General features: G+C 46.8%; 1 protein-coding gene across 7 annotated transcripts in view; it reads left to right on the top strand.

Moving 5' to 3' along the window:
* Nucleotides 1-19,620, top strand: part of DIDO1 (death inducer-obliterator 1) — a 62,765-nt gene that overhangs the window by 7,630 nt on the left and 35,515 nt on the right. For 2 of the 7 annotated variants that reach the window (XM_064276330.1, XM_064276335.1), the window contains exons 1-3: nucleotides 5,857-5,969; nucleotides 17,899-18,097; nucleotides 19,276-19,387. In XM_064276330.1, coding sequence (XP_064132400.1) covers nucleotides 19,348-19,387 — 40 coding nt within the window. In that variant the 5' untranslated portion in view covers nucleotides 5,857-5,969; nucleotides 17,899-18,097; nucleotides 19,276-19,347. Of the gene's footprint in view, nucleotides 1-5,856; nucleotides 5,970-16,861; nucleotides 16,955-17,898; nucleotides 18,098-19,275; nucleotides 19,388-19,620 lie in introns of those variants that run through there. The other 5 variants (XM_023540831.2, XM_064276332.1, XM_064276334.1 and 2 more) reach the window with 3 other exon arrangements.

Raw genomic sequence — 19,620 nt, 5'->3', positions numbered from 1 at the left:
ACAGAACACTCTTGAGTAGCAGTTATATCATTTGCCCAGTCAGGGTACCATGTTTATATACTGTTGGATTTTGAATTTAATTATGCCCTCCAGATGTGGCTGGTCAAGGATTTGATACATTTGTTACTGCAAATTGTGGATTTGAGCAGCCTGCCACAAGCCAATAGTGAGACAGGAGGAGGTAAGCAGCAAGAGGGCTTTATTGAACACCGTGTTTAAGAGACAGAGGGGGCAAAGTTTCCCCCAGATTCTGTCTGCCCCAAGAGGGCTACAAAAGGGTTTTGTAGGGAGAGGGTCAGGGTTTAGAAATTCCCAGGAATGTTGATTCTTCTTTGAGGGGGACATAATGACAAAGTGACTTATTGTTAACATCTTGCAGGCCTCTTTACGCCATCCTGGTTTCGGTCACTGGATGGGTCCGGGTTTTGCTCAGTTATCTCGGGTGCTGATGGTATCGCCCATTGTTTTTGTCACCTCGGAGAGAAACATGGTTTAATGAACAACAAAAATCTTGATTACTTTGTTTTTCTACAATGGAACAATCGTGAGACAGATTCCAGAGCAAATAATCGACGTTTTTAAAGACTAAAGATTTTAATCACAGCTTATACAGCTTAAACTAGAAAATATATTCTCTTAATACTAAAACACTACAGAAAATGTATTTTCTCTACTTCACATTGGCTTGGAATTGGAGCTTTAATTAAATTAAAATGTGTGTGTACATATATACGTGTGTGTACATATATACGTGTATGTGTACATACATGTGTACAAAGTATGTGTACGTAGGAGTTTCTTCACACGAGCAGCTATTCTATCAGTGTCTGAGCGGGGAGGGGAAGTGAGTGTGTGTGAGAGAGTCCTGAAGGAAGACGGGGCCTTCCTAAAGCCATGTCCACACTTTACTTCACTTTACACACTTGAACATTTCTGCTTTTTTAACTTTTGATTAACAGCCTCTTACACTCACTCTTCAAAGGCTTATTTTTTATTGAGAGGAGAGAAACAGACTGGGTTCAAAGATTCTCTCAGCACAACCATAAAAGGCAGCCTTCTTGGCCTCCAGCTTTCCTCAGGCAGATTTAGGCAGATCTTATTTCTCCTTTGAACAGGTAAGATAATTCCTAAATTTTAGAAGCAATTGAAGCAGTTTGGATTACTTCTGGCGCTTATGGGTATTGATTTTGTTGAAGTTCAGAATAAAAGTAAAGTTCCCTTTTGGATATCCTATTGATCCTACTGAAACCCCTAATTGCTCAGCCTCTCTTATCATTGGTCTTTCCTGTATACGCTTTCTCACTTGCGCAGTTTTTTTTGGCAGGAGCAGGAGTTAATTTATGCAATTACTGCTTAAAAAAAAACACACACACACAAAAAAACACTGTTTAGACCTGACTTAAAACAGTCTTTTTCACTTTTTAGGTATTTTCATTTGGAAAAAAAAATTTTTTTTAATTTTGACCTGGACAAAAACTGTAGCTGCATCCATACCACCACATACATCTCTGTGATGCTGTGTGATAGGATTTCCTTGAAGGTTTGGTTTGGTTTTGTTTTCTAGCCCTTTTCTATCCTGCCAGTTCCTCTTACCCGCCCCCTCCCACTCTTCAGCTGTGACCGTTTGCTGCCTCAAAAGAGAGCATTCCAGAGAACTCACCTGGACAAAGAATTCTGGGACATTGCCGCTAATGGCTTTAGGCACATGTGCTGTGTGCCCTGCTGGCCAGGAGCAAAGTTCCGGTGAAGCTTGGTGACTGCTGAAGACTGGTGCTGTATCCTGTCAGCTTTAGCAGGCAGTAAGCATGTTGTTTATTAAGCATGTTGATTTTAAAACTTTTAGCATTTTTGAATATGGTACTATGCAAGTAGACTTATCTAAAGTTAACTGTTAAAGCTAGCTGGCTGTGAAAGTAGTGAAAATCCATGTTTCTTAAAAAAAAAAATGCAGTAGTTGAAGCTTTTGTTTGCAATAAAAAATACTCGATTTACCTTTCCCTGTGAATGTATATTCTATCCCTGGGATGGGGAGGGGCGTTTTATAATTACCTTTTCATTCACCTATTTAAATCAACAATTGTTAAAGAGCCCAGCCGGCCTGGGTGCCGGGCACCTTGGGGCCCTGGCGATGTGGTGCCAGGCCAAAGGCTCGGGAGCGGTGTCGTGGGAGGGCTAGCCCCTGTCACGGGAGGTGGCTCCTCCGGCCTGGTCTGGCTGGGTTTGGGAGGGCGGACGGCCTCCTGGGGACCTGGACCAAGGCCGGGAGGCGCGCGGGCTGGGGGCGTGGGGGCGCCTCTGCATTTGCAAAGGTCTGTGGGTTTTGGGTCAGAGGTGAAGGCCTAGTGCCCTGGATGCGAGGTCCAGTCGGCCGAAACGTGCCGCCCCGGCGACGACTCCGGGGGCTAGTCCGTTGGGTTTTCTGCTCAAACGGACGACGGAGCCCAGGGGGAGGAGCAGAGTAGACCGAAGCCGCGTTGCCCAGGGTCCGCGGCGCGGGGTGGGGCTATGGGGCGGGGCGCAGCTCGGGCCCGCCCCCAGCCCTGAAGGCTGAGTCCTGGCCCAGCGGCCGCGGAGCAGCGGTGCCGGGGACGTGGCCAGGTGAACAGCCGCGGAGGAGGAGGTGCCCCGGGGACGGGCCGCGGACTGACTGGAAGGCGAGGGTGGGCGGAGAGGACGCCGCGGGGCTGCTCCCGGCCGCCTGCCCGGGGGCGGGAGGGCCAGCCTCGGACTCGGCCGGGCCGGCGTGGGGCCCGCTGCTGAGGGCAGCCGAGCGGTCAGTGCTCGCTCACCCGTTCCTCGTCCTAGCTGCGCGGCCTCTCTGCATTCCAGCTGAAAATCATAATAAAACCGAACTTGCTGGTGTTTGGCCTGATAGTAAAATTTTTTTTAAGGGCGGGACATCCCAGTTAAAGAAATTAAGCAGAATCACGAAACGATCAGAAAGAACATCGTGTTCTACCGAATAGAACGCGCGCTCTGCTTGGGACGGCATTTCTGCGGGCATATTTTTGCTCTGGGGTTGGAGTCTTCAGCTCATGACACTGGGTTCCAAAGGGCTGTTAATTCAGGTGTCAGAGGGCAAGCACCTGGAAGCACTTTTTAAAAAAGGATTATTGTGCTTTTCTGATTTTATGAACTTCATCTAAACTCTCTCTGGGCTGGAAGTGGCAGAAACTTGTGTCTACACATGACGCCTAAGTACTGTTTACACATATTTGTGATACACACAGTCAAGTTTTTTTTTTCTCAGAACTCCGTCCCCTCCCGCCCCTAAGGCTTCTTCCTAGGCTTTGCGCTGCCCCCTGCAGCCTCCTGGCCCCGCGCGTTGTAGGACGCGGAACTACTCTGGGTTTTTGATTATGGGTTTGGGAGTACTTGAGGAAGAATTTCTTAAGACAACTGGAGACTTGTCATTTTATAAAACATCTGGGCTTAGCTTTTAAAATAAGTTTCACTAAGAAGAAGTCTTCCTTAGCTGGTAGAATTTAACTAAACAATGCCCAACTGTTTATTCTGAAAATGCCCTTTTCACCAAGGAGGGACACCACCTGAGGAGTGGCATCCGGTAAACTGGCTGTAGGCTCCCTGAATTTACCTGGACAGGTTGGGGGGTGGGGAGGTAAATGCTGTTTGTAGACCATCCCAGTCTCAGATCAAAGTGGTGTGGACCCTTTCTCCTCCTCTGGCAGTAGGTGGGTTTTGGGTTTTGTCACTCCCCACACACCAGTGAGCCCTGAGAACAGACTCCTGTGTGTCTGAAGAGGCCCCCTAAGGATCACTGAGGCCTATAGTGACAGGTGGGGTATGTCTGCTGTTCCTTTCCGTATGTTTCTCTCTGCTTTTTCCCATCCGTCTGCGTGGTTTAGGCTCTTGAGATTTCTCATGCTCCTTCTCCACCCTCAGCCTTGTCCTCGGTGCCCCTTTCATCACCTTGAATACCCTGCTTGAAACTACCACCTGAGAGTTGACACCTCTCACCTTCTTGTGGAAAGAAATTGCTGCTGGTTTTGCTTCATTTAAACATCCTCCTCAAAAAGGATAGGTGTCAATTCCCCGACAGTAACAGCTCTAGTAACAGCTCAGGTTGAGACCCCTTTGACCTACACCATGGCCCCAGCAGGTGCATGCTGTGTCCCCATTTTGCAGACAACTCGGCTGAGATCACACTGCTTGTCCCTTAGGGCTTCAGCCTGATCTGATCTTTAAACTTTGCACCACGCCATACCCGAGGGCAAAAGCCATCAGACCTCCCTTCTCAACCTCAAGGTAGAATCTAGACAGAAAAGTGTTGAGACCCTCCCTGCAAGATTGCATTAAGGCATTTCTAAGTGAATCATACCAACATAGCCCTCAATTTGTTTAGAAACAAGCGTCTTTGTATTCCTTTGAAGAAGAATGACAATCTGTCTGAGAAACTATCAGGCCTTAGAATCTTTAGAGGTGTTTGTTAAACAAAAACAACAACAAAAACCCCAAGCCCATTGTCGTTGTCAATTCCAACTCATGGAAACCCGTGTGTTAAAGAGTAGAGCTACTCCATGTCCACGTTGTTTTCTGGGCTATAATCTTTATGATTACAGAAAGCCTGGCCTTTCTTCCAAGGTGGTGCTGGGTGGGTTTCGGCCTCCAACCTTTAGGTTAGCAGTTAAACACAAGCCGTTTGTGCTGCCTAGGGACCTGTTAAACACCCACCTGTCCACAAATCCCGGTTCATTCAATGGAAACGCCCCTGCAGGGCCTCAGAGCCCACAGATGAGGTCAGTGATGAGGCTTTACTGTGCACAGGACATCTTTCTGTTTTGTCCAGGGACTGAAACCAAAGTCCTGCTTCCAAGGACATTGTCACCGTTCGTAGAAGCAGAGGATTGTAGAGGCAAGTTCAAGTGGCCAGTGTCCACAGTGCCCCAGGGCAGCAGCCATCCTACCCCCTCCTAGGCCTGTTCCCCAAGATATTTAGGGACAGGCCGGTGATGGGGTACCGCTCTTGAGAGCGCCGAGTGAACTGGAGAAAACCCGGGTAGATGGTCGTTTTTCCTTTTCTTCAACCCCTATGGGCAAATCTGCCCGCGAGTTGTTGGAGCTCTAGTGCCTCAATAGTTATGAGTGCGAGCTTGACCTCGTTGCCTGGAGGCAGGGGTTTGGGCAGCATTGGGTTTGGAACCCTGGTGAATTGCACGTTGTTGCTGAACCGCCCCTTACTCTCTCCCTCCCTGCCCGCCTCTTGGGGATGGGGGTAGGATGGGGTCGGAACTGAAAGCCCTGGAGAAGCCTGTGCCTTGGGCTCTCCACGCGCCTTCTGCCCGGCCTGCCCATCGCTGTAGGACTTGAACGATTGGGCCCCTTTAAAGTGTGAACGAACCATTGCTGGTTCTGCAGAGCGTCGCGGGGCAGGACCGGGAAGGAGCTGAGAAGTGTAATCGGGAAAAGAAAAACGGGCCTTTACTTTATCCTGTTGCCTCACGTGTCCCGAGTCCCAGTATCGCTCATCCGGAGCTTCCGCAAACTTTGAACGTTAATGTGTGTTCTCCATCGAGGGCTGGCAGATTGACGAGAGGAGCGAGTCCCCTGCCTGGCCGGCGTCAGCGCGCACCGGGGGGAGGTCGGCTGTGACGGCGGGCGGAAGGGCTTGGGGGGCCGTGGGCGAACAAGTGCTTTGCCCTTTGCCCTGCCCGGGGCGGTTCGGAAGAATCCTGGACGCGGACTCTGCCCCGGCTATAATTTCGGCCGTCCGGACCGTGCAGACCCGAAGACTTCCCGCCGGAGGCGCGCGCGTCAGGCGGCGGCCAGCGCGTGCGCACTGGGCGGGCAGCCGGGCGCGGTCCTCCGGCCGCGCGGGGGCGCCGCTCAGGTCGGGCGCTCTGGCCGCCGCGGCGTCATTTCAGTGGCCGGCGCCGCGCCGACTCCCGCCCGCCCTTCCGCAGCGCTCAGGAGGAAATGGCTGCGAGACCCTGGAGGCCGTGCGGCCTGCGGTAAGTCGTGTGCGGGGTGCGAGCGGAGGGCTGGCGCGCGGGCCGCCCGGGAGCGGAGCTGGTGGTGCCGAGGGCCGTGCCTCAGCCCGGCCGCTGGTCCCGGGATGCCCGCGGCGCCCCCGCCGAGAAAATGGCGGCCGCCGCCCAGGGGGGAGGGGAGGAGGGAGCGCGGCCAGGGGCGGGGGGGACCGGGGGCATCGGGGGGACCCGGGGCGGTGGGGACTGGGGACCAGGGGGACCGGGGGCGGGGGGGGCCGAGGGCCGGGGAGACCGGGGGCTGTGGGGACCGGGGACCAGGGGCGGTGGGGACCGGGGGCCGTGGGGCCGGGGGCGGTGGGGACCGTGGAGACCGGGGGCGGTGGGGATCGGGACTGGGGTCCCTCGGGCGCCCTGCAGACTCGTGGGCCTGGCGCCCGGCCTCAGGGCGCGGCGAGAGAGCCTCCGGCCGCACTCGGTGAGCGACGCGAACGGACTGGGTCGGGGCGGCCCCCTCGTGACGCTCTGCTGCGGACGGGGCGCAGTGGGGGGCGGGCGGGCGCGGGTCCGAGTCGGGCTCCGCTTTGTGAGTCGGACTGAAGGTGAAAAGCAGTTGCTTATTGCTGAGTGCCGAGTGGCTGTGTCCTTGTCGTTATTCGGACCAAAAGAGAGTAAGGATAATAGTAATATTATCCGTTGACCCAGATCAGCAGTGCGGGAGGCAGAGTAATGCCAAAGGTACTGAGGGGGAAATGCCCTTTCTTAGAAGGTCCAAGACTAGCTGGGTTTATATATGTGGACGAATATATTTCAAGTCACGTTAGCTGGGTTGAGGCCCCCCCCCCCCGCTTTTTTTAAACCAATACTGTCCCTGTAGACAGGCTTGGAGGGAGATTTTGTTGTAGATCTTTTAAAAACGTGGTTTCTTCTGCTGCTTTCATTTAACGTGGCGGTTTTGACTCCTAGTTTGCTGCTCTGGTAAAAGATAACATTACAGTATTTAGGGAGTGTTTGGCGCTTTAAGAAGTAAAAGGCTTTCAGAAAATCGGTTTCGTTTTCTTATATACCTAAACTTAAATTATTGACTTACAGTTTTCTGTTGTATGATTTGTTTTGTTAATGTATACTAGCCATATTTGCATCATATTTTGCCCCCTCACCCCCAATTTTGAAAGTAGAAAGGGCTGCTTTTGCATTTGGTGGAGAGGGAACCTCTTGGTTGCCCCCTTTCTCCATCTCTCACCCAGCTCTGACACCCAGCTTCGTGGCACCCTCCCTTCTCTGTTGTGGTGTCTGCTGTGCTCCCCAACTAGGTGGTGGGACTGGAGGTCAGAGCTGGGTGTTCTGCTTTGAATATGGCCTCTCAGTCTATAAGCTTCGAGTCTGAGCCTTAGGTGACGGCAGTTTGGTGAATTAAATTAGACTTTATGTCTTGGCTATAGATTTGCATCATGGAATTCCATTTTGGCCAAAAATACCCTAAGGAACGTTTTACAGGAGGAAAAGGCAACTTTTAAGATCCTTACGGTATTCCACATGACCTCGTCGTACCCATAAAACATTACCAAGTGCGCAACAGAGCCTCGGTTTAGTGCGCAGTAACAGCTACCCTTGAGAGTATGTGGAGCCCTGTTCCCAGTGGTTTGTGTGTCAGCTCATTTGTCGAGCAGGGTGCTAGTATACCCATTCTCACCTCCGGGAAGCTGAAGCACAGGGCAGTAACTTGCCCAGCGTCTCGGAGCTGAGAATCGAAACTAGGCTGTCTGGCTTGAACTCTAAACCAGTACACGAGACATAAATATTTTGTGGTTTCCCCAGAAGCACACGTGCTCTGGCTGAAATAAACTTCCAAGAAAGGTGCGTTAGCCATACATTTTAAGGAAATAAAGCCCATGTGACTTTATTTATTCAGCGGATACTTACTGCACGCAGCATTGCTGCGTGCCGCAGTGACTGACTGGTTCTCCTGAAAACGGCTTTAGTGGGAAACTTGAGGTAGGTTGTTCCAACTATTTCCTTTTAAGTGTTACCAACCAGTCAACCTCTTAGTGCCACTTCTGGTCGGAGCGTCCTCTCTCTCTGGCTAGTTACTCCTTGTTTTCTCATTTTAAACACAGCATAGACATCTCAGTCAGTGAACCTGTTGTGAAACTTCTTGCCTGCTTCGCTTTGTGGAGCACTCCTTCTCTGCTTGCCTGTGTGCTACATGGAGAGCGGGCGTCTGCTCACGCGGAATCAACAGTGAGCTTCAGGAATGAGACACCTCCTACCTGGTTTTTGGAATAATATGTATCTTTAATTTTCTTCTAGTTTTTTGCCAAAAGTTGCCCCTTATTAGCATTTGGTTAAATTCGGGCTGTTTCAAGCAAAGTGAGTTTTGTTTTAAAAAAAAAAAAGCACAATTAAAATATAAACTTGTGTGATTGGCTGCCACCTTCCCCTCTACTGATATCTGTGGTTACTGATTTTCTTCCTGCAAACAGTGAAGCTCAGAGTTTGTATGTGTGAGCATCACAATGGCTTGTTGAGAAGTTGTGTCACTGGGGCTTGGAGAAGGGGGCTCTCAGTGCAGTTTGATGTGGCCTCGAAGGGCAAATGGGCTTTGTCTTCATGTGAGCTAAGTAGCGATTAGAGTGAGGACTTTGGCTCCCATTTTCCTTTGGTGGTCAAGTTTGCAGGTCCTGCTGTTGACACTTGTCTTTCCAATGCCATTCAGCACCTAACTCACAGTCGATTCCTGTCCAGCACAAGGGAGTAGTTCTCTGTAGGTATTTGTCATCTGTTCAAGGTCCTGATTGTTTTAAACTGTGGTTAGCACTGATGATACCAAGTGACTTCTTTGGGCTCATAGAGGAGCAAAGATTGAAAGTATTTACAGGCCAGCTCACGATTGCCGTTGAGCCCCTGCATGTGTGGCCCCGATCTAATGCGCCTGGCGGACGCAGGAATCCCACTGAGCAAGTTTTCCCTAGATGGAGTCTCTATTTTGCATTTCCTTTTGTTTAAACAGTGGATATTTAACATTAGCTTTTTTTTTTTGTGGTTAGTATCAAATGATGTGTGTTCATTCCGTTGCAGAGGTTCAGTGATTAACGGTTAGTGGAAACATACCCATTGAGGAAAGGAGGTCAGAACCAAAGCCTGGGTTTTACCCACCTAGTCATCTGAATGCAGACCCCTACGTCTAGGATCCCCTGTTTTACATAAGCCTCATTTTAATTTTGAGTAGTAATATTGCGAGTAGGTTGTCACAAGAAGTTGGATGTGTAATCGCACATATGTTAATGAGAATTCTTGGAGCCACAACTGTAACACCTTTAAAGTGGTAACTGTCATGTAATTTGTAAAGCAGATGTTTCTCTTAGTGTCAGGTTTGTTTGCTTTGGTTTTGTTTTTCATATGCTCATACAGGCATCTAATCTGCCTTTATGAAAAGATAGAGGAAAATTTGTTTCTAAAATGCAGATTTTACTGTATTTTTGGTTACAAAGATAATACATATATTGAAAATTAAGACATTGTGGAAAAGTATAAAGACTGAAGTAAAACAGACCAGAGTACCACCATCCAGAAGTCCCTGTGATAGCTGTTCACGTAGCCGTGAACATGGCTATGTGGGTGTGTTTAGAGAAGGCACCACTGTGCACAGCTGGTTTGTAACCTGCCCTTTCCGAGTCCCTGAACGGACCTCACCTTTTTAATTGTGATCTTAAAGGATTCTGTTGCATAGCCGTTTCTTGCTTTTTCAAACTAGTCTCTTGATGATGGGCATGTTTGTCACTGTTGTTCAGAGTGTGGCTGTGAGCACCCCTATAAACACATCCATATGTACCAGTTATTTCTGCTAGGTCAAAGTGAAGCACACTCTCCCTCTCCTGGGAAAAGGGCTGTCTCCTGCTCTGTTCCCTGTGCTGGGCTTGTAATGGGCTCTCGGTAAATATTTGTCAAGTGAATGGACTCACCTTTGCCCAAACCCTCACAGCATAGCGTTGACATTTTCATAGGTGATAGTGGCCGTTTGTTGCATGCTTGCTGTGTGCAGAAACGTGCTAACTTGACTCTTGACACTATGTAATTTCAGAAATACTCTTAAGAAGCCTTGTGAGGTCAGTGTTACTCCATTTTACAGGTGGGAAAGTAGGGTCCAGAGGGAAGCACACTTTGCCAGTATACCTAGCCGTTACATGCGCGACTGGGCTTTAAGCCCAGGGACATCCTGAGGTTAATACTCTGCTCTTAACCTGGGCTTCTCCTTGAGGGCTCCCACTTCCAGATTTACTTAACTGGGTACGTTCCCCACTTGGAAATGTCTGAGGTAGTCTTGCCGCAGTCGTGGGGCTGGGTGCCACTGGCTGAAGAGGTCAGGACCAGGGAAGCAGAACCTGCCCAGAGAGGAGCAGTGCCCCCTGGAGATGCACTGGGCTCTGTGGAAGCTAGGCACTCGCACTCGGGTTTGATGGATTGTAATTTAAACAGTGTTTTTACATTCAATAGTGTATTGTTGGCAGTAAGATATCCTTTCTTTTCACTTCTGCCCACCCATGCAGTAACAACATGAGTACTGTGAAGTTACATCATACACGTTACTTGACTTTCAAATTCAGACATACGTGAATCCATGCAAGTGGATACAGAAAAGCCTGCTATTTAATTCCATAACTCTTTTTCTTGAGCTTGAACCTCCTCCACCATCACCAGAAACAAACAAAACTGGTGTCCCAGGGAAGGAAAGGAAGAATCTAGCTGAAATATAGAGTTAATGAGTTTCCAAAGTCCTGGTGCTTTTCAACAGTAATTGGACTAAGTGCTTTTGCCCCTCAGGCTGTGGCATATCCCGCTGCCTTTGTGAGGGACAGCTCCCCTCTGGAAGGAAGTGTTTTGAGAGAAGGCCTTTCTTTTCTCCTTTCATTTTCAACCACGTTCTCTTTCACTGAACTTACTCACTGAACTTACTGACAGTCTTGCTCCGAATGCTACATTTTCATAATTGGAAAATCGGCACCGTCTTACTTAAAACGTAATCACAAAACTGTGAATAAGAAAAGTCAGAAAAACCAAACACTAAAGCAGTTCTTACTCCTGTCTTCACAGTCCTCTCTGAATGTGAAAAGGCCTCCAAGATTTCTTTTGGCATGTGGAGTACCAGCCTTCTCAGGTCGCTTGGGGTGTAAACCTGGGCTTTATGTCACCTGATTGCAAATCTTTTGAACTCAAGCCCTCTTTACAGTCCTAAAAATTAAGGACCCTGAGGAGCTTTCCTTTATGCAGGTTTTATCTATTTACCATAATTAACTTTTAAAATTGTTATTCATCTTAAAATGATGATAAATCCTTGCATGTTGACATAAATAACGTTTAATGAAAATGAAGTATATTTTCCAAGACAAAAACAATTTAGCAAGAACGGTGGCATTGTTTTACATATTTACAAAGCTTGTTAATGTCTGGCCTAACAGACCGCAGCTGGATTCTAACATCTGCGTCTGCACTCGGTCTTTTGCAGTATCACACATCCCTTAGTTTATGGAGAACTGTATACTCCTGAGAAAGCGAGTGAGAAAAAAGCAAGTGACTTAGTGGTGTTGTGCAAGAGGTTTTGGCCTTGCAGACCTTCTGAAAGGGCCCCTGGACCATACACACTTTGAGAGCTGCTGCTCTGAATGGCAATTAGAAATTCCCTTATTGGTGAGAAATGAAGAGTTTAAAAAATGAGTTGATGCTAAACTTAACACCTGGCAGCGCCCTTGAGCTATTTTTCATTGGCTCAGTGATGTCCTTGCTTTTTGGGGAAAGTGTGGAGTAAGTCCACTGTGCTGTCACAGGTGAGGGTGGCGTTGGGTTACGCAGCTCGGTGATGCTGCATCGGCTCCACATAAAACCAGAAGCCCAGAGTGTGAGCAGGGTGCCTGCTGGGTGGGAGTGTTACAGAGTTAGGACTTCTGAGTGAGGTGTTGAACAGGAGAGGCACAGTACTTGTGTGCGCCAAATGGCAGTTTGCATTTATCGTAAGATAGCACAGCCTCTCACTGGCTCCCTAACAACCACGCTGCTGCAGTAATGAAGAGGTAGTGAGAATAGCCTGTATTTGCGGTTTGGAATTAGGAAGTTCTAAAACCAGTACCCTTATGAGAAATAGCCAAAAGGATAACCAGTGTGAACAGAGGCAGAATGTCAGCACAGGGACCAGTGTGGGTGCAGGGCGTGGTACCATGCTGTTGGTGCTCTTAGCCAACCAGTAACCCAAAAAGATAGACCTGGAGCCAGACAAAAGTGGCCATAAAAGCAGTGGGGTGCCAGCTGGGGAGGGGACTTATGGAGCATCAGGGCTATGAATTAAGAGTTAAAGACTTAGTGGCTCCGAGGGGACGCAGCCCAGGTGTGCTGTAGGAATGGCCTATTACTTTCAGTGCAAGTAAGTGTCTGTCCTGTGCAATGACCTGCAGTGCACCCAGGACCCTCTGAGCACCCCACCCCTTCTCCCAGTCCGGGAGGTCATCCCCACTGTTGTCCTTGGGGATTAGCAGCCAGTCCTGTCACACGTGGCACGTGTCCTGATGAGGACAAGGAGCTGTACAGTTGAAATCATCCTAAGACCTAAGCAAGGCCCTTCACCAGGAGCAGCACAGCCCCCGGAGCATGGGATTTGGACAGTGTGTGAAGCCAGATTTTCTTACTCACTGAGAGGGGAGAGGAAACCTGTCAAAGGTAGAATTTGAAGAACTTTAGCATAGAACAGTGAAAACCTAATTTTTCCCCTCTTACTTGACCTTGATAAGTGTATTTACTGTGAGGCTGCTCTGGTTCCTGATGCTTGTTTGGAGAGTTGAAATTCCCATGAGTTGCCCACCATGGTCCCAGTTCTGTGCTTTGCATCAGAAACTGGGTAGAGAGAACCGGCAGGACCCTTTACATGCTTGAGAGGGTTGCGGGGGTGTGCGAAGCACAGCGTGTGCACAGAGCTGGTCTGCGTTCCAAGCTACAAGTTACACGTTTTGTTTCCATTAGTTTGGAAAGCAAAAATACCTACAAAATTTTTGGTTCAGTAGAATTGTTTCTGGATTTTTCTCTGTATTTATCTCTCAAGGACTTAATTATTGTGTTGTAGGCACCCTGGCTCCATCATTTTGTTAGTGACAGTTTGGAAACACTGGTGGTGTAGTGGTCAAGTGCTATAGCTGCTAAGCTAAAGGTCAGCAGTTTGAATCTACCAGGCGCTCCTTGGAAACTCTGTGGGGCACTTCTACTCTGTCCTATAGGGTCGCTATGAGTCGGAATCGACTTGACAGCAATGGGTTTGGTTTGGTTTAGTTTGGTAAGATAAAAAACTTTGGATTAGTTGTGATCTTCCGAAGGATTTAAGTGTAAATGTAATTCACGCGCTCCGTCATTCTGTAGAAATTAAAATCAGTGGAAGCTGACTCCCCTCGCTTACTCAGTGCGCCCGCCGCTGTTCCCTGCTCTGCGTACAATCGTGGCACGCTTTGGTGCAGATTTGAGACTGAGTGAGCATGGGGGGGAGCATGGGTGTTGCCTGCCGATGGAACTCCAACACTGCGACTTCTGGGATAAGTCGAGCTGTCCGAGAAGCCTAGATGTGTTCCCCCTAATGACCCTAAAATCTTTTTTTTGAAAGTTTTCTTTCTTTTTTAGTAGTTTAACTTTTAGCCATAGTATTCTCAGCCTTCCCTCACCTACAACAAAGGATTAGTTTCTGATAGAGAAGGACTTTTAGAAAATATTAAAAAAAAAAAAAAAAAGTTGCCATGGTGTCAATTTGGACTCTTGGTGACCCCATGTGTTCTCCATAGGGCTTTCAGTGGCTGATATTTATGGAAGTAGATCGCCAGGCCTTTTTCCCAAGGGCGCCTCTGGGTGGACTTGAATCTTCAACCTTTTGGTTAGCAGCTGAGCGCGTAACTGTTTGCACAATCCAGGGACTCCAAAAATAAGTTTAAATTTTGGCCTAGCCTGTAAGAACTAACAAAAATTCTGAGTCCAGAATAATGAGGTTTTGTTTTAGCATCAAATATAATTTCTGACTGGCAGGTTAGAATTGTTTTGAGATGAAAATTTGAGGCCAAGAACTATTTTTTTCTTTTCCCCTACTGCTGCTTTTGAATACTGTTTCAGGGGAAAATAATTAAGGTGTGAAGAAATACACTGTTTTGCCACCAGGTGGGGCAAAATAAGCACTTACCTGTTATCTTTTGGTAGGAAGCCCTAGCTTTTTTCCAGGGGTTGCCTGCTTGAGAATAGGAACTTTATTGTGGTTGTAGATCATTATCTTTAAGTGTCTTAGAACTAATTACTAAGAAACTACTCTCTGAAGTCTGTGAACTAAAAATTTTAGGGTATGCTTCTACTGTTCACTTTAAGCATATTTTAATAGTAAAAGCTGAGTCTTCAGTTTTACAGTGGTTGTAAAATCATGTATAACTAATGTTTGTGGACTTGTAAAGTTTTATTTAATAACATGTAAGACTGATACATTTTGGGAGACGGTTTTTTGGTTTGTTTTTTAAGAAATTCTGTTCAGGAAGCTTAGCATTTTGATAAGTTGGGGAATCTGGAGGGAAAGTTGATAGGCTACTTTAGAACAGCTTGTGCCCAAAGCCCAGATGGGTGTGCTGGAATTGCACTTAGCCGACGTGCTGCTAAACTAATACAGACAGGGGGCCCCTTCCAGCCCGGCTGTGTTCCCAGCGTTAGACACCATCAGCCTGGCTCCTGCGCTGACTTTGGACCCGCGGTGCAAAAGCCCCTCCGGCGGTAAGGCCACCCTGCTGTCTACTGTTCACCACGCATGCTCATTGTTTTAAAACTTAGTTTCCCTCCAGAATGTGGTTGATGGAGCAGTCAGAATTATTAATTTTATTAAGTCTGAACCTTCAGTACTCCTCTTTTTACGTTCTGTGTGATGGCATGGCAATACCTGTAAATGGGGTGTTGTCTCCTGGAATGGTGGTCTGAGCTGTATGCTATGCCAACCACTCTTCCCGGCTCACCGTTCTTGCTGAGAGGCACACCACCTGACTCAGACCTGGGTGTCTGGCAGTTGTTTCTGGAGAACGAGCAATGCGCGAGTCAAGGAAAGCAGCTGACGGTATTTATTGCTCGTGATAAAAACTCAGACTTTCAAGCAAAATTTAGAATTTTGGAAAACTTTTATCTGCCATCATGAGCTTGACAGCTTCTCAATACTTAGACTTCTGATGAGAGCATTGCTGATACTAACAAACCTGATTGATATTGTCTAATAAAACGTGTCAGCATCTGGAACCGCTGCATAACTCAGTGAACCAGTGTTTTCCAAATGGCCCACACACAGTGCACTTGAATGCAACAAGCATGGGAAGTTCGTTGTTGCGGCTTCAGATTCCACAAACCATCACTTGTGGAGTTTTGGCGTACTACCAAAGAAGAACATCCACAGTTATCTGAAAACACCTACAACGCCCCTCCCTCTTCTAATGATAGATCTGTGTGAGGCCAGGTTTTTATAGATTTCAACCCAAACAGTTCATGGCAACAGATTGAATGCAGAAGCGGGTATGGAAGTTCTCCTGTCATCTATTAAGCTAGAGAAAAATGTTTCTAGTTTTTTAGTATAGTAAACGTATATATGTTTAAATATATATATTTTTAAACAAAAATATAAGACAATGTTACTCTTACCACTGTGTTGTTGTGGAAAATATTTACTTTTCATTTTAAAAAGTGTTAATGTGTAATGGATTTTTTTTTTAACAAATATTTTTAATTTTGGAAACACCAATTAATCAATACCACATAAACTTTTGAGGGCACTCAATTTTTAACTGTGTTAAGGGACCCTGAGACCAAAAAGTTTGAGAGCCACCAGTTCAAGGTCTGAAGGTCGCTTTTCACCATTCGTTACCATCTGGACCCCACGTTAACAGAGTATTGAGAAGCACTGGCCACTAGGAGTTTTGTGAGGCTGAGATTTCATAGCATTACCCCCGCCTCGCACTTGCAATGTAGAAATGTTGAAGTTTTTCGGTACAGTGTTAACCTACAGTTTCCCTTTCCTGGTGTTGGAGATGCCGCCTTCCCTGTCCCTTCTGGGGAAGCTTGTTGTTAACACGATGCAGTTGCAATTTGTTTGCTGTAGTTTGTAGAGTTACACACAAATTTTAAGTCGTGCTAGGATCGCAACACTTTTTTTTTTTTTTTTTTTTGCCTTGACGTGTATGTTTTTATTTTCACACGTTGTCCGGAATTTTTAGAATTTGTGTTGAAGAAATTGTGGAGAGAAACCAATATTGCAAATCTAAAGTTCAGATTTAAAAAAAAAAAAAACCTGTTGCTGTCAAGGCGATTCTAACTCATAGCGACCCCTATAGGACAGAGGGGAGCTGCCCCGTAGAGTCTCCAAGGAGCAGCTGGTGGATTTGAACTGCTGACCTTTTGGTTAGCGGGTGAGCTCTTAACCAGTGCACCACCAGGGCTCTAAAAAGTCGAGATAGTTGAACCAAATTATTTAAAATTATCTGACTTGTTCTGAATATGTACTTTATGTCATCCCACTTAGTAGAAATAACTACGTTTCCTTCTCATTAATTATTCAGAATGCCAGTCAAACCTAGAAACAAGTTTATTTTTCAGATTAACTTTGAAATTGAGGTTTTTTTTTTTTTTTTTCCCCCTGAGAACATCTTAATTTCTTTGCCTCTTTTTTTTCTGTAAGTACTTGGTGTTGTGAAATACAAAGGTAAGATTTATCTCCAGTTTCTTCTGGAAAGTAAAGTTTCTGAACTCTTGAAGCATCATCAGTTTGGGGCTGGGTTTAACACGCTAAAGAAATTGTGATCATGGTAGTGTCACTTGGCTAACCAGGGGACCCTGGAACAAGTAGAAGACACTGTTAAATGCTGTGTTTGTTGTCTCTTTAAAAGGAGACCAGGCGGAGTGTTTGCACTCCTTTGTTCTGAAGTCACCAGGGCAACCACAGTTACAGGGAAGGCAGTTGGAGTGAGGCTGAGGGAGAGGTAAGATGTGGGTTTCAGTTCCAGGAGTGTGGGGCTCTGGGGAGGAATGGTACTTGTGTTAAAAAAGATAAACCTCCAGGAACAGTCTGGAAACCCTGGTGGCATAGTAGTGGTTGAGAGTTCGGCAGCTAACCAAAAGGTTGGAGGTTTAAATCTACCAGGCGCTCCTTAGAAACCCTATGGAGCAGTTCTGCTGTGTTCTGTAGGGTCGCTGTGAGTCAAAACGGAAACCAAGGCATCTTTAGCAAGTGTTTAAAGTAGGTATGGTTGTTTAAGAGAGGGCGTGGAAGGAGAAACGGGTTTTAAATCACACCGATGAAAAGAAGCCGCATGGATGGTTAGTCTTCTAAAATTTATCTTAATTTAAGTTGTTAACATGGCTACAGTATTAAGAATATTTGAAAGAAAACGCCAGGAATTCTAACGACCATTTTCTGTTTTTCTCTTCTGTGTTAATATTGCTCTCTGTGTCAATACTGTTTCTGCCTACTTGTGGTAGCCATCTGAGTCCGTTCATAGACAATATGTACTGTTCTGTTGTTCAGCTTTTTCACTTTTTGTTCATGTTTCTCTGTTCTGTGGAGGGTCTTGTTGAGCTGTGTCTGTCTCAGAAGTAGGATGGTAATTGGAAAGAGGCTGATACCTGATTACAGATTTCTAGAACTCTCCTCTCCACTGGTGGCATGCCTTCGGCCAGGGCGCCACCAAGACCAGCCTTCTCCGTTTAGGGTGTATTAATGCTGTCTTCCGTTCCTTGTCTTTAAAGAAGGAGGTGTATATTGCACTTGTTTTTTGACTCTCTGTCTTTGTAGGACACGCAGTATATATTCAAATAATATGTTAAATGGAAAGTTTGGTGCCCCTTTCTCTTGGGCAGGGTGGGGGGAGTATGTGATTTTAGTTATAATTAACTTAGATCTGTAATGTTTTCTTTCTTTTCCTAGGAGCTCACTGCACAGGAGCAGTTGGTAGATAATTTGAGTTGTTGAGACCACAGATCCTGTTTTTTGTGAACAGTGACTGACGACAGCCTTTTTTGAGACCAGCTGTTGATGACTTGGACCAAGTGATTTCATCGGCCAGATTTTCCATTGTATCTCGAACTTCAGGAAAGAGTGTCCACGCTTTCAGCGTTGGGGGCAGGTAAAGTGTTAGTAGTGTTGAACAAGAGCAAAATTTAACTTCATAATATTTCCTGTTTCTAAAGTGGGTTTTTTTGCAAGGGCTGCTAACCAAAGGGTCTGCAGTTGGAATCCACCAGGCCCTCCTTGGAAGCTCTCTGCGGCAGTTCTACTCTGTCTTACAGGGTCGCTGTGAGTCGGAATTGGCTCGACGGCACTGGGTTTGGTTTTTTTTTTTAAAGTGGTTTTATTTGTGAAGAAACTAATGTGATGTAGTATTTGTGTTTGTTCTACCTTTACCCTAGCGTCCTTGGAAGGTTTGATCGGTTGAGAATTTGTCGGGAGTGTTCCTTTATTGTGCATTGGTTACTTGACTAATGCGTGTATGTTGGCCTCGCATGTTCTCTCTCTGGCGAAAAGTGTACTTGTAGAGGAGTTCTTCCTGCTGGAGGCCACCCTACTAGATGGGATGGGTTTTCCGGGCCTGCTTGAGCTTCACGGGTCTCATAAGGGCCCTCTGGGGTGCAGGAACGCATCCCATACGCTTGTTGGGGAGGCTGGTGCTGCGGCCCCTCAAACTGCATCTTCAGTAGAAACTGAGACTGTAACGTGAAAACCAGCGTTGGCCGCTTCTCTGAGACGGCAGTCAGATTTGCTGCAGGTTGGTTTGCACAAGTAGAAACACTGTTGTTCCCAAGGGTAGAATTTCTAGAGAATGAACAGTGTAGCCTGTACCTTTGTAAGAAGCATGTCCGTTTTCCAGAGGGATTTTGTGTCATTTATCACATTTAAAGCCCACACCATTAGGGATGAGCTGCCTTTGAGAGCAGTGTGGTGTGACTTGCTCAGGATCACCTGCAGGAGCCCACCTTTTAGGGCAGTTAGTGCTGCTCGCTGTGGTCACGTGCTCCTGGGTGCTCTCGCCTCTGCTCCAGGCACCTTCAGGAGCATTCCCTCTGAATCAACCATCCGGATTTAGTTCAGCTGTGTTCTTTTACATGTGGGTCCCCTGAGGTTGTCACATCCTCTCCCTTGAGCTTCTGAGTGGCCTGGGAGTGTGGGACAAGTTTACAGGACAGTGGAGGTCACTATCTACAGCACTGACAGCTGGGTAGGAAAATGAAAGCAAAAACAACAACAAAAACACACAAAAACTTAGGTTGCAAGCAAACTTAAATTTTTACATTTTATGTTTTTAAGGTTTTCAGTTTATGCCAGTCATTCCCTTAGGATGGAACATGGCATAAAATCTGAAGTGTCATTAGCGTTTAAATGCGGTTGAAGCCTGGACAGCCCGGAAAGGAATCCTCAGGTATATACTGCCCTTTTCAGGTCTCGTCATTTTAAACAAGAGCATAAAGGTTTTACAAGCCGGATCCTTCAATAATCTGTTAGAAAGTGCAGAAGAAAGGTAGAAGTACTTTTTACAAGTAATTGCCTCAGTCAGTATTTTCTAAGCGTTCCAGTGAGCTGTTGCTACGCAATTACCCCAAAGCCCAGCAGCTTAAAAAGCAGCCATCTTATATCTCACTGACTGTAGGTTAA

The sequence above is a fragment of the Loxodonta africana genome, chromosome 24, assembly GCF_030014295.1.
Source record: "Loxodonta africana isolate mLoxAfr1 chromosome 24, mLoxAfr1.hap2, whole genome shotgun sequence".
Classification (NCBI taxonomy): Eukaryota; Metazoa; Chordata; class Mammalia; order Proboscidea; family Elephantidae; genus Loxodonta; species Loxodonta africana.
The sequence above is the reverse complement of the archived record's forward strand: the minus strand, read 5'-3'. Positions and strand labels throughout refer to the sequence as shown.